The sequence below is a fragment of the Chiloscyllium punctatum genome, chromosome 24 (genome assembly GCF_047496795.1).
Source record: "Chiloscyllium punctatum isolate Juve2018m chromosome 24, sChiPun1.3, whole genome shotgun sequence".
Lineage (NCBI taxonomy): Eukaryota > Metazoa > Chordata > Chondrichthyes > Orectolobiformes > Hemiscylliidae > Chiloscyllium > Chiloscyllium punctatum.
In genome coordinates, this window is record NC_092762.1 from 69,369,122 (window position 1) to 69,381,445 (window position 12,324).

At 44.1% G+C, this 12,324-nt stretch overlaps 1 protein-coding gene across 3 annotated transcripts in view; it reads right to left on the reverse strand.

Annotated features, from left to right (window-relative positions):
• mfsd12a (major facilitator superfamily domain containing 12a) overlaps nt 1–3,168 on the reverse strand; it is a 48,485-nt gene extending 45,317 nt beyond the window's left edge. For all 3 annotated transcript variants that reach the window (XM_072594121.1, XM_072594119.1, XM_072594120.1), the window contains exon 1: nt 2,472–3,168. In XM_072594121.1, coding sequence (XP_072450222.1) covers nt 2,472–2,748 — 277 coding nt within the window. In that variant the 5' untranslated portion in view covers nt 2,749–3,168. The remainder of the gene's footprint in view (nt 1–2,471) is intronic.
• Nucleotides 3,169–12,324: the final 9,156 nt, after the last annotated feature.

The following is a 12,324-nucleotide window of genomic DNA, read 5'->3' on the forward strand; positions in this document are numbered from 1 at the left end:
TGATTCTTAACTGCTGTTTGAAAAGGGCAAAGCAAGTCACTCAGTTCATCGGAGACTAGGGATGGGCAACCAATACTGGCCATGCCAGCGAATCGAGAAACCGAGGACTGCAGATACTGGAGATCAGAATCGAGTGTGGGGTTGCTGGAAAAGCACAGCAGGTCAGACAGCATCAGGAACAAGAGAAACCACGTTTCAGGCTTAAGCCCTTCATCAGGAACGAGGGAAATACAGGACTGCATGCCATCATGCCTGCAATGTACATGTTAGAGATAGGAAACCCTGTAGAACACTAGGGAGGTCCGACACTCATCATACTACGAGAGACAAGAGTGGATGTTCTAGGAACTTATTTCACATTGTTCAGGCGCTGGAAGCCAGAACAGTAATGAACCTTTCCTTGGAAAAATAAGTTGCAATTGCATCTGGTTTAACTGGAAATGTTGAAACTTCCCCAAAGTCACAAAAAAAAGCCATTAGTGTCAGTGCTACCCAATTTTTCTCCTCTTCGGTATTTAACTGAGTTGGCCATACCTCACCTCAACACGTGTCTCCCCAATGCCACTGTATGGAACAGTCCTAGTTTAATTCTATTAACATCTACTCAGATATTACTTTGAGCCCACATGAATCTACCCAGATGCTGCCAAACCTCTTGGATCTTTTCTCCCCCCAGCAGTTTCTGATTTCTAGCATCCAGTGTTTTGGTTTAGGGAGTCCGAGGATTTTGATCCAGCAATACATTTCCAAGTCAGGACGGTGGGTGACTTGGAAGGGAACTCTCAGGAGATGGGTGTTTCATGCATCTGCTGCCCTTGCCCTTCCAGATGGGACAGACCACAGGTTTGGAAGATGTTGCGAGAGGAGTCTTGTGGAGTTACTGCTGTGCATTATGTAGGTGATACACAATGCTGCCATCGTGCAGTGGTGAAGGGAGTGAATGTAAAATGTATTAGTGTGACAGTTGAGTAGATTGTTTTGTCCTGGCTAGTGTGGAGTTTTGAGTTGTTGGAGGTGCATCTGTCCCGAGAATTGGGCAGAACACCAGTTTTTTCCTGAGTTGTTCTGTGTAGACCAATACTTCTCCCCCTACTTAGAGGCTTGAAAATTATAACCCTTCAGTGAAAAGTATACAGCAAGGGTGTCAATACAGACAACGATAAGAGAAGGGGGAAGTTGAGAGAAAGTGCAGAAAGACAAGTCCACAGCACTGTTATATCAAGGAGCTCATGACTCCAGACATCACACTTGGTGCCCTAATTGTGACTTTGAGAAGCCCCAATGAAGAGGATGAGCAAGCATCAGGGAGCTTCCGAACCACAGTCAATACTTTGTTATCACTTGACTAAGACACTGGATTTTTTCCCCTCAATTTATTCATGGATTGTGCATATCACTGGTATGGCCAACTTATTACCCTGAAGTGAGTGGCTATTTTAAGAAGACAGCTAAGACAACCATGTCTGTGGGTCTGGAGTCACATATAAACCAGGCCAGATAAAGATGGCAGACTCCCCTCATTTAAGAAATTAGTTAGCTAGATGGGATTGTCTGACAATTGCTATGTGGCTGCTACTTCACTCGCTTTTTTAATTCCAGAATTATCAAAGGCAAATTTCAACCCCATGTCCCCAGAACATAAGGGACTCTGGATTAGGAGTTCATCACAATACCACTATCCACCACACAAATACTCTCCCTTTGCCTCCCAATGTTCATAAACTGGAGCTCAACTAAAGTATCTACCGGGTTCAAACCCCTTCCCTTCTCCATAAATTTCTCCAGCCCTGGCCTTGGCCACTCATTGTTCCCAACCCACCCCCATCTTTAGGGGGGTGAGGGACCCTTCAGCTGCCTCGGCACTAGTTTATCTAACACCTGCCATCTCTTCCTGCTCCTTGGATGCTGCCTGACCTGCTGCGCTTTTCCAGCAACACATTTTCAGCTCTGATCTCCAGCATCTGCAGTCCTCACTTTCTCCTAGAGGATCTCTTCCTAAACCCCTACTTAACCAAATGCGAGTGTGCCAAATTCTCTTCATCACCGTCAACACTGCTCTCTGAAGTCTTCCCGCAAAAGGCACTACACAAATGCACGTTACCAAGTTTTAATTAGCTGGCTCACTTTCTCTTATTTCTGTATTCGAATTCGGTATTTTTTTAGGACTGACATAACTAGAGAGAGAGAGAAAAAAACTTTCCGAAGGGGAATTCCGGAAAACACAACTATTTCGACTCGAGATGTGGGGCACTTTATCTCATTCAAACCCAAGCTCAGTTTAACAAACGATGGGCCATCACAGGCACCTTGTAAATCTCGGGTCCCCTACCACATGTGAGAGAGTTACATAGAAACACCACACCACACACACACAAAGTGTGAAACACTGAGTAAGAGGAAGCGTGGGGTTAACTCGCTCCGCTGACTGCATTTCAAACCAAAAAAAAAACACCAAACAAAATGACACTCACCAATAAGGTGCCACGTTTTCCTCTTGCCGTATTTCCCGCAGCCGGGAGTGCGGTCAGACTCGTAGCCGATGAGCGGGGTGCAGATTCCGTCCGCTATCTGCCCGACGAGCAGCAGGATGCCCGCGTTGTAGTTGTTAATGGCCAGCACCGTGTGGTAATAAACCAGGAGATAAGTAAACCACATTGACGCGCACAAGTCATTGAGAAAGTGACCCACCGAGTACGACAAGCGGGTACACAGAGGCAAGGCGAGCTCCTCATCAGCCATGGCATTCATTAATTAGTTAATTAAACACTAACCACTATCTAAATAATCTCAAACTATACAACCTCCAAAACAGAAAACAACCAGCCCCCCCCCCCTTTTTTTATTGTTGCTAAGAGCCTGTGCTTTGCAAAACGAAACTGATAGTCCTTTAAGCAGAAGGTAGTCCACAGTTTACACTAACTCAGGGAGTTAAGCTGTTTATATACACACACTTTACAATGACACATTGCTCTGCCTTCCCCAGCTCCGTGTTTCCGGGAACATTGCTGCCTCCCTGTTGCTGAGCTCCAACCTCTCCTCTCCTCCTCCTGCAGCAGCTTATTCCAGCCGCCCCCCTCCTCCTCGTCCGTCGGTAATAAATAAAGGAGCTGGTCATATGAGCGGCGCGGTCTCCCCGGCTCTGAGCGGGCGCCAGGGCGGCACCCCCGACGCTGGGCTGCGGCCACCAATGAGCGGGGGCTCGGGGGACCCGGGGGCGGGTCCACGGCTCCCGCTGCTCATGGCTCGCCCTCACCCTCGGGAAAGGGAGCTCCGGGAATTGTGAGTTCCACATCCCGGCTCCTTGTCTGGCCGATTCTGAAACTAACCCGAGTGTGCAAATCTCAAGGAATAACTAAGACAAAAATGGAATCCTTTGTGTTGTGGTTTTTTTTTGAATTTACATTTTTTTTCCTGCGTTTTATTTCCACAGTCGATTTCCTTAACTCCAAACGTCTCAGTGAAATATCTTGCGTTTTTGCAAGGTTTGTGAAGGTTTGTAGCTCAGGTTGAGGTTGAGGGTGTAGGTCTGATATCCAGATGTTTCATTACCTGGCTAGGTAACATCAGCGGTGACCTCCAAGTGAAGCGAAGCTGTTGTCTCCTGCTTTCTATTTATATCTTTCTCCTGGATGGGGTTCCTGGGGTTTGTGGTGATGTCATTTCCAGTTTGTTTTCTGAGGGGCTGATAGATGGCATCTAGATCTATGTGTTTGTTTATGGCGTTGCGGTTGGAGTGCCAGGCCTCTAGGAATTCTCTGGCATGACCCTCTCTCCCTCGTAGCCCTGCACACAGATGAAAAAAAACACCATTTCGACTAGGACAATACATCTATCCTGGGACAGGCTAAGCAAAGACATGCTGGAGAATTCCTCAATATTATCTCCATGCACGGTGGCACAGTGGTTAGAACTGCTGCCTCACTGCGCCACAGACCCGGGTTCAATTCCCGCCTCAGGCGACTGACTGTGTGGAGTTTGCACATTCTCCCCGTGTCTGTGTGGGTTTCCTCCGGGTGCTCTGGTTTCCTCACACAGTCCAAAGGTGTGCAGGTCAGGTGAATTAGCCATGCTAAATTGCCCGTAGTGTTAGGTGTAGGGGTTTGGGTGGGTTGCGCTTCAGCGGGTCGGTGTGTACTTGTTGGGTCACAAGTTTCCACACTATAAATAATCTAATCATTCTTCGAAACTCCAACCACCACAGGCCCAACCTGCTCAACCTTTCATCATTAGACGATCCCTCCATTCCCAGGCTCAAACTAATGAACCTTCTCAGGACCGACTCTAATGGCAGTGTACCTTCCCTCAGATAAGAGGCCCAAAACTGTTCACAGCATTTCAGCTGTTGTCTGATTAGTGCCTTGTATAGCAACATAGAACATTACAGCGCAGTACAGGCCCTTCGGCCCTCAATGTTGCGCTGACCTGTCATACCAATCTGAAGCCCATCTAACCTACACTATTCCATATGCTTGTCTAATGACGACTTAAATGTACTTAAAGTTGGCGAATCTACTACCGTTACAGGCAAAGCATTTTCAAGGTTTCCTTTTATTTATACTCCATTCCATTTGCCTTCCCTATTACCCACTGAACTTGTCTGCAGGCTTTTGGTGACGTAAGCATGAGGACCTCCAGATCTCGGACAGCTGTAGCTTTCTGTAGTCTTTCTCCATTTAAATTTCTTCCAAAATGGAAAACCTCATTTTCCTACATCATATTCCAAATTTTTGCCCATTCCCTTAAGTTATTTGGATTCTTCTTTGTGTCATCCTCACTGCCAACCTTTCCATTTATTTTTGTGTCACCTGTAAATTTGGCTATCGTATATTCACTTGCCTCATTAAAGTCATCATTATATATTGCAAATAATAGTGGCCTCAGTTCTGATTCCTTTGGCACTGCACTAGTTACAGGTTGCCATCCTGAAAATGTATACCCCCACCCCTTTATCCCACTGCTTTTCCATGCTAATATAATACCTGCAAGTCACCTGCGCCCTCTCTGAGATATTTGTTGTAGGTCTTTTAGGGAAGCAAAACAATTGGCTGTGTACAGACTGCTGCTGCATACCATCCACCTCTTCTATTTTATCCACTGCTTGAACACGCCTTAGCGTACCTATTTACCACCGGGTGGTGGGGATCCCCAATGGAGGGTTCTGTACTGCCTGCCCCTCTTCCGGGGTTACGTTAGAGCCCGGGTGTCCTTGGAGAAGGAGCACGCGGTGTCCACCAACACCCTGGAGTTGTTCAGGGAGAGGTGGGCGCCGCAGGGAGTGGAGTGCATCATTTCTCCCTCCAACTCTATTTTGATTTAATCCCTACCCTCCCCTTCACTGTTTTGATCACACAGCATTGCCCTGTGGTTTGAAGGGCAGTGCTTGTCACTGGCCACTCGGGTGTTTTTCCTATCTTCCTGGTGGTGGAAATTGAATAAAGATTCGTGCACTTTGTGTCCTTTCACTGTGTCTCACACCTGCACACACACACACCATGGGTGCTGGGGACAATATAAGCACTACCGCAGTTTGGCGGTAGTGTGGGGGTTAAATAAAAAAAAACAGAAGAAAAAAAATAACAGAGGAGCTTCACATAGCATTGCCCTTTGGTTTGAAGGGCAGTGCTTGTCACTGGTCACTCAGGTGTTTTAAAAATAAATGGAGGGTTCTGTACGTGGAAATGCTCCGTGTCACTGGGACGGAGGGTGTTGCATACAGCAGTCCCATCAGAATGCAGTGGCTCACAGACTCCCAGCCTAACTGTTTGCTTTGTGGCTCTGTGGAGTCCGTGGACCATGTGTACATGGATCATGGGCGATTATACTGAAGAACCGGTTTGTGTATTTTTGGTTACTCTTTAGTTCCACGCTGCTGATCTTTGGGCAGTTGGTGTGGGCAGGTCAGAGGATCATCTCCTGGGTTCTGCTTGTTGGCCTGGCCAGGCTGGCTATAAACAGGTCCAGGCAGCGGGTCAGAGAAGGGGTCATTTCAGCCAACTACCTGCCCCTCTTCTGTGGTCATGTTCGAGCCCTTGGAAAGGGAGCACGCAGGGCCCACTAACGTTCTCAATGCCTTTAGGGAGAGATGGGCACTGAGGGGGATGCAGTGCGTTATTTCCCCTCCAATTCTATTTTTATTTAATCTGTACCCTTTCCCATCACTTTTTTTCACATAACTGCAATGCTTTTATTGGGCTTTACTTGTTACTGGGTCCCTGGCCATGTGGGTATCTTTCTGGTGGTGGAAGCTTTGAATAAAATTATTTGTACAAATATGTCTTCACTGAGTCCCTGCACTTACACGCACACAACACATATGCTATGGGGGAAAATAAGTACTACTGCTGTACAGCAAAAAAAAACCCACCTGCAACACGGTGGGCTCTCACCTTATAAAGTAGTGTGTGAAAGCTTCTCAAATTCTTCTAAAAATCCAAATATTACAACTACTGCTTCCCTGCTATCAATCCTGCTTGTTACTTCCTCAATGAATTCTGATGCATTGGTCGGGCAGAATTTCCTCTTCAAGAAGTTACGCTTACTCTCCTTGATCATTTTATGTACTTCTGAACGCTCTGCCATTACATCCTTTGTAATAGACCAACATTTTTCCAATAACAGAAGTTATGCTAACTTTTAAATGGAGGTTTTATACTTGGCAATTCTCCAATCCTCAGACCTTTCCCGAATCTAAGGACTCTTAGACAATTGCCACAAATTTATTCACTATCTCAATAGCTAACGTTTTAAAAATAATTTTTGGGAGCATCCAATCCAGAGTTTTATTGGTCTTTAGCCCCATTGGTTTCCCTAGTATTTTTACACTAAATAGTTACCATATCTATTTCCTCTCCCCCTTTTGCCTTTTGATTATTTATTCATTTTGAAATGCCATTAGTGTCTGCTACTATGAAGACTGCTGCAAAGTATTTATTCAACTCCTCTGCCATTTCCTGGATCACCATTATTATTCCCGCAGCCTCAGCCTCCAAGGAGCCTATGTTAACTTTGGCTTCAATATCACCCTTCCAGGGGATCAAACTTGGACAATACATTCTAAACTAAGTTCGTGTAGAATCTTTTTGTAATGGATAGCCGTTTTGACAATGCTGCAAGGTTAGGTTGACCTTGGGTCTTCTTTCAGATGGGTTGTAAAGGCAGATGTTCCGATATGTCTGGGTTTACCTACTTGAAGAAGCTTTTAAGTATTTTTTAAACACTTGGACAATAAAAAGGGGAGCGGCAAGTTCTCCGAGTTCAGTGTTTGGTTTGGGGCTGCTGAACTCAAAGAAACAGCTCCGTGCTGATTCTCTCTCTGACATCTCTTCTGTAAGAACCGGTGTTTGAATTTATCTTTTTGCCAAGGCATGTATAATGGGATGTTGCAAGTATTTGGAACAGCATCATTAAGTTGCAATACAGTTGATTAGGTCTTCAGGTAAGTTACATATCTATATTGTGTTCTGTTTTATTCATATGTAAATAAATTCTGGTTTGTTTAAAACTGAATGATTGAGGCAGCTGCATCAGCCCAGTAATATCCACTTCACACATGCTTAAAACAACTTGAAAAGGTAGGGTACCTTCTTGAAATGCTTCAAGGGGGGGGTCTGGCCTGGTTCATAACACCATGAAGATAAGACAATGCTCTACTTGCTGTAGATGTTACTTCACAGCATTTGTCAGATCCTACAATTTCTTTCCCATCAATTTTTCTGCAGTTTGGTTTGGTTTTAGCAAGCTGTTGTGGTTGTAACTGTTTTAAAAATGATATTCCAATACTTTAATCAAAATAACAGCTATTAAGTATACAAATTTATATTAGTTTTATTCAAATTGATTCTTTACTCCACTTTCCATCCTTACATACAAAAGCAGAATGTAGAACAGTAGGATGTTACAAATATATCCCAACTATCAGAGGCACATATATCCATCTTGGAATATATTTATAAATAGAGGAGCCTCATTTATCCGCAGGACAGGACAGGGAGCAATTCGTTTGGTTAACCAAATGCCGGGTGATATAGTTAGCCAAGTATCGGAACCTTGCAATCTTAGAGATTAGATTCCTTACAGTATGGAAACCAGACCCTTTGGCCCAACCAGTCCACACTGGCCCTCCGAAGAGTAACCCACCCAGACCCATTTGTTTGGATAATCTGAAATTCAGTTAATTGAACGCCGGATAATAGAGTCCCACTGTATTAATAAATGCTACATATTATCATTTGTGTGGTGCATGGATTTTTAAAAAAATAAATGGATTATTTGAAATGCAAAATAATAAGAATTACAAAACACATTAACATCTAAAAAGAAAATAGTAATTTGTCTTATTATGAGATATCCAAAAGTGAATTGAAATGAACTGCAGTCATTATTGTCGTATAAGAAAATGCCACAAAGATAATGTTTAATTGTGGTAGCATTGGTTGAGGAAAGAATATTGACCACATTCTCTGTTCTGAAGTCAACTACTTGCAGTTACATACTGTAGGAGCTTTTAAACTAGATAAATAGCCCAAGGCAGTCTACATTAGCATAAAAAACAAATGATTCTGGGGAAAAGCAGATAGCAGGAAAACTGACCAAAATATTGCTTGAGGAGTTAGATTTTTGTGTATATGCCTGACCAAATCATTTTATTTAGTACAGTGGATTATTTGATAATTTCATAATTACTAAAAGAACAAAGTTAAGTTAAGCTTAAGATTGAAAACAGCAGATCTCAGAGCTGTTTTATGCTCCTCTTGCTCAACGTGGGAGCTGAGAGACATGGCTGATGTCCCAGACTCCTGCATATGCAGGATGTATGTCCAGCTACAGCTCGTCAGACTGCACGACAGCTCTGGAGCAGCAGATGGACTCACTTTGGAACATCAGAGATCCTAAGGTGGTTGTAGATAGCAGGTTTAGCAGATTAGGATTGCTGAGGGAGAAAGGGAATGGGTAACCAAAAGGCAACAGAAGAGCAGGAGGCAGTGCAGGTGTCCCCTGTAGTCATCGCCCTCCAAAACAGGTACATTGTTTTGGATACTGTTGGGGAAGATGGCTCAGAGGAAGGCAGCAGTAGTCAGGTTCATGGCAATGTGGCTGGCTCTACTGTACGGAAGGGCGGGAAAGAGTGGAAGGGCTATAACCATAGGGAATTCAATTGTAAGGGCAGTAGATAAACAATTCTGTGGTCAAAAATGAGACTCCCGAATGGTAGGTTGCCTCCCAGGTGCACAGGTCAGGAATTTGAAGTGGAGGGTGAACAGCCAGTTGTTGTGGTGCATATAGCACCAATGACGTAGGTTAAAAAGATGGGATGAGGTCCTGCAAACAGAATTTAGGGAGTTAGGAGCCAAGTTTAAAAATAGAACCTCAGAGGTAATAATCTGAAGTGTCACATGCTTGCCAGTAGAAATGAAAGAATAGGCAGGACGAATGCATGGCTTAAGAGATGGTGCAGGAGGGAGGGGTTCAGATTTCTGGGACATGGTGACCGGTTCAGGGGGAAGGTGGGACTATTACAAATTGGACGGTCTACACCTGGGCTGGACTGGAACCAATGTCCTAGGGGATGCTTTTGCTAACACTGTTAGGGAAAATTTAAACTAATGTGTCAGGGGGATGGGAACCGAATGAGGTGGTCAGTAGACAATAGTAACTAAAGCCTGTAAGGAACTAGATAATGAAGTCAGTGTGATGAAGGGGAAGAGTAGTCAGGGAGCAGATAATGAATGCAAAGGGACAGGTGGTCTGAGGTACATTTGCTTTAATGCGAGGTGTAGTAGGTGAGGCAGATGAACTTAGGGCTTGAATTAGTACCTGGGACTATGATGTTATTGCTATTACTAAGTCTTGGTTGAGGGAAGGGCATGATCGGCAACTAAATATCTCCAGATATAGATGTTTCAAGTGGGATAGAGGGGGAAGTGGAGGAGTTGCATTATTAGTCAGAGAGAATATCACAGCTGTGCTGAAGGAGGACACAGGATGACTTGAGTGGTGAGGCAATATGGGCAGAGCTCATGTTGGGGCTGTACTATCGGCCTCCTAACAGCGAGTGAGAGATAGAAGTACAAATATAAAAGCAGATTATGGAAAGTTGTAGGAGCAACAGGATGGTGGTGATCGGAGATTTTAATTTTCCCAACATTGACTGAGATTCACTTAGTGTTAGAGGTCTAGATGGAGCAGAATTTTTAAGGAGCATCCAGGAGGGTTTTATAGAGCAGTATGTAAATAGCCCAACTCAGGAAGGGACCAAACTGGACCTGGTGTTGGGAAATGAGCCGAGCCAGGTGAATGAAGTTTCAGTTGACGTTTACTTTGGAATGGTGATCACAATTCCATAAGATTTACAATACTCATGGACAAAGACGAGTGTGGTCCTAAAGGAAGAGTGCTAAATTGTGGGAAGACTAACTATAGGAAAATTCAGCAGGAGCTGGGGAATGTGGATTGGGAGCAGCTGTTTGAAGGTAAATCCATATTTGGTATGGGAGGCTTTTAAAAACAGGTTGATTAGAGTGCAGGACAGAAATGTCCCTGTGAAAATGAGGGATAAAAGTGGCAAGATTAGGGAACCATGGATGACAGGTTAAAGTCAGACTAGTTAAGAGGAAAAAGGAAACATACATAAGGTCAAGGCGACTGAAAACAGATGAAGCTTTGGAAGAATATTGGCAAAGTAGGAGCAATCTGAAATGAGGAATTAAGGGGGCTAAAAGGGGCCATGAAATATCTTTAACAAACAGGGTTAAGAAAAATCCCAAAACCTTTTATTCGTGTAAGAGGGTAACTAGAGAAAGGGTTGGCCCACTCAAGGTCAAAGGAGGAAAGTTGTGTGGAGTTGGAGAAAATGGGTGAGATTCTTAATGAGTATTTTGTATCAATATTCACTGAGGAGAGGGACATGAAGGATGTTGAGGTTAGGGATAGATGTTTTATTACTCTACGTCAAGTCAGCATAAGGAGGGAGGAAGTGTTGGGCATTCTAAAAGGCAGTAAAGGTGGACAAGTCCCCAGGTCTGGCTGGGATCTATCCCAGATTACCGAGGGAAGTGAAAGAAATAGCCGAGGCTTTGACAGATATTTTTGCAGCATCCTTGAAAACAAGTGAAGTCCCAGAGGACTGGAGAAGTGCTAATGTTGTGCCCTTGTTTAAGGGTGTACAAAGTTAAAAATCACAACACCAGGTTATAGTCCAACAGGTTTAATTGGAAGTACACTAGCTTTCGGAGCGATGCTCCTTCATCAGGTGATAGTGGAGGGCTCGATCGTGACACAGAATTTATAGCAAAAATTTAGTGTGATGTAACTGAAATTATACATTGAAACATTGATTGTCTGTTAAACCTTTCATCTGTTAGAATATAGTGATAGTTTCATTTCTTTCATGTGTAAATCACAAAACCTTTTTTAAAAAATGTTGCATTCTCGGGTTAGCTGTTAACAATAGGTGATAGCTAAACAATATGTTGAAGGTGTTAGCCCCCTGTGTTCTCTGTCTATTACCTGATGTTTAGATTGATTCTAATCGAAAAAGTGAGATAACAGAGTTTTACATAAATTCATGCAATTTTTGAGCTCAGAGTTCTACATGAAAATATGCAGTTTTTGAGCAAAGTGCAATGTAACTCTGCAAGTACAAATTCACCCCACAAAATATGTGTGTGCATGTGGGTCTTTGTCTGTCTGGGATAGGGGTTGTGAGTGTGAAAAAGTGCGTGTGCGTATATATGAGAGAGAGAGAGAGAGAGAGAGAGAGAGAGAGAGAGAGAGAGAGAGAGAGAGAACAGTGTCTTAAGTCTGTGAGGAGGTGCACGTGTGTGTCTATAAAGGGTGTGTGTGGGTATCTGTGTGTACCTGTGTCCATGTTTATGTGAGAGTGCGTGTGTGTAGGAATATCTGTGTGATCACCTGTAATGTGACATGAACCCAAGGTCCCGGTTGAGGCCCTCCCTATGGATACTGAACTTAGCTATCAGCCTCTGCTCGGCCACTTTCCTCTGCTGCCTGTCCCGAAGTCCACCTTGGAGGATGGTCACCTGGAGGTCCGAGGCTGAATGTCCTGGACCACTGAAGTGTTCCCCAATTGGGAGAGAACCCTCCTGTCTGTTGATTGTTGTGTGGTGCCCATTCATCCATTGTCATAGCCTTTGCTGGGTTTCCCCAATGTACCATGCCTCCGGGCATCCTTGCCTGCAACGTATAAGATAGACAATGTTGACAGAGTCACATGAGAACCTTCCATGTACAAAGTGGGAGCTGTCCCAATGCATAATAGTGGTATCTATGTCCACAATTTGACACATCTTGCAGCGTCCACCATGA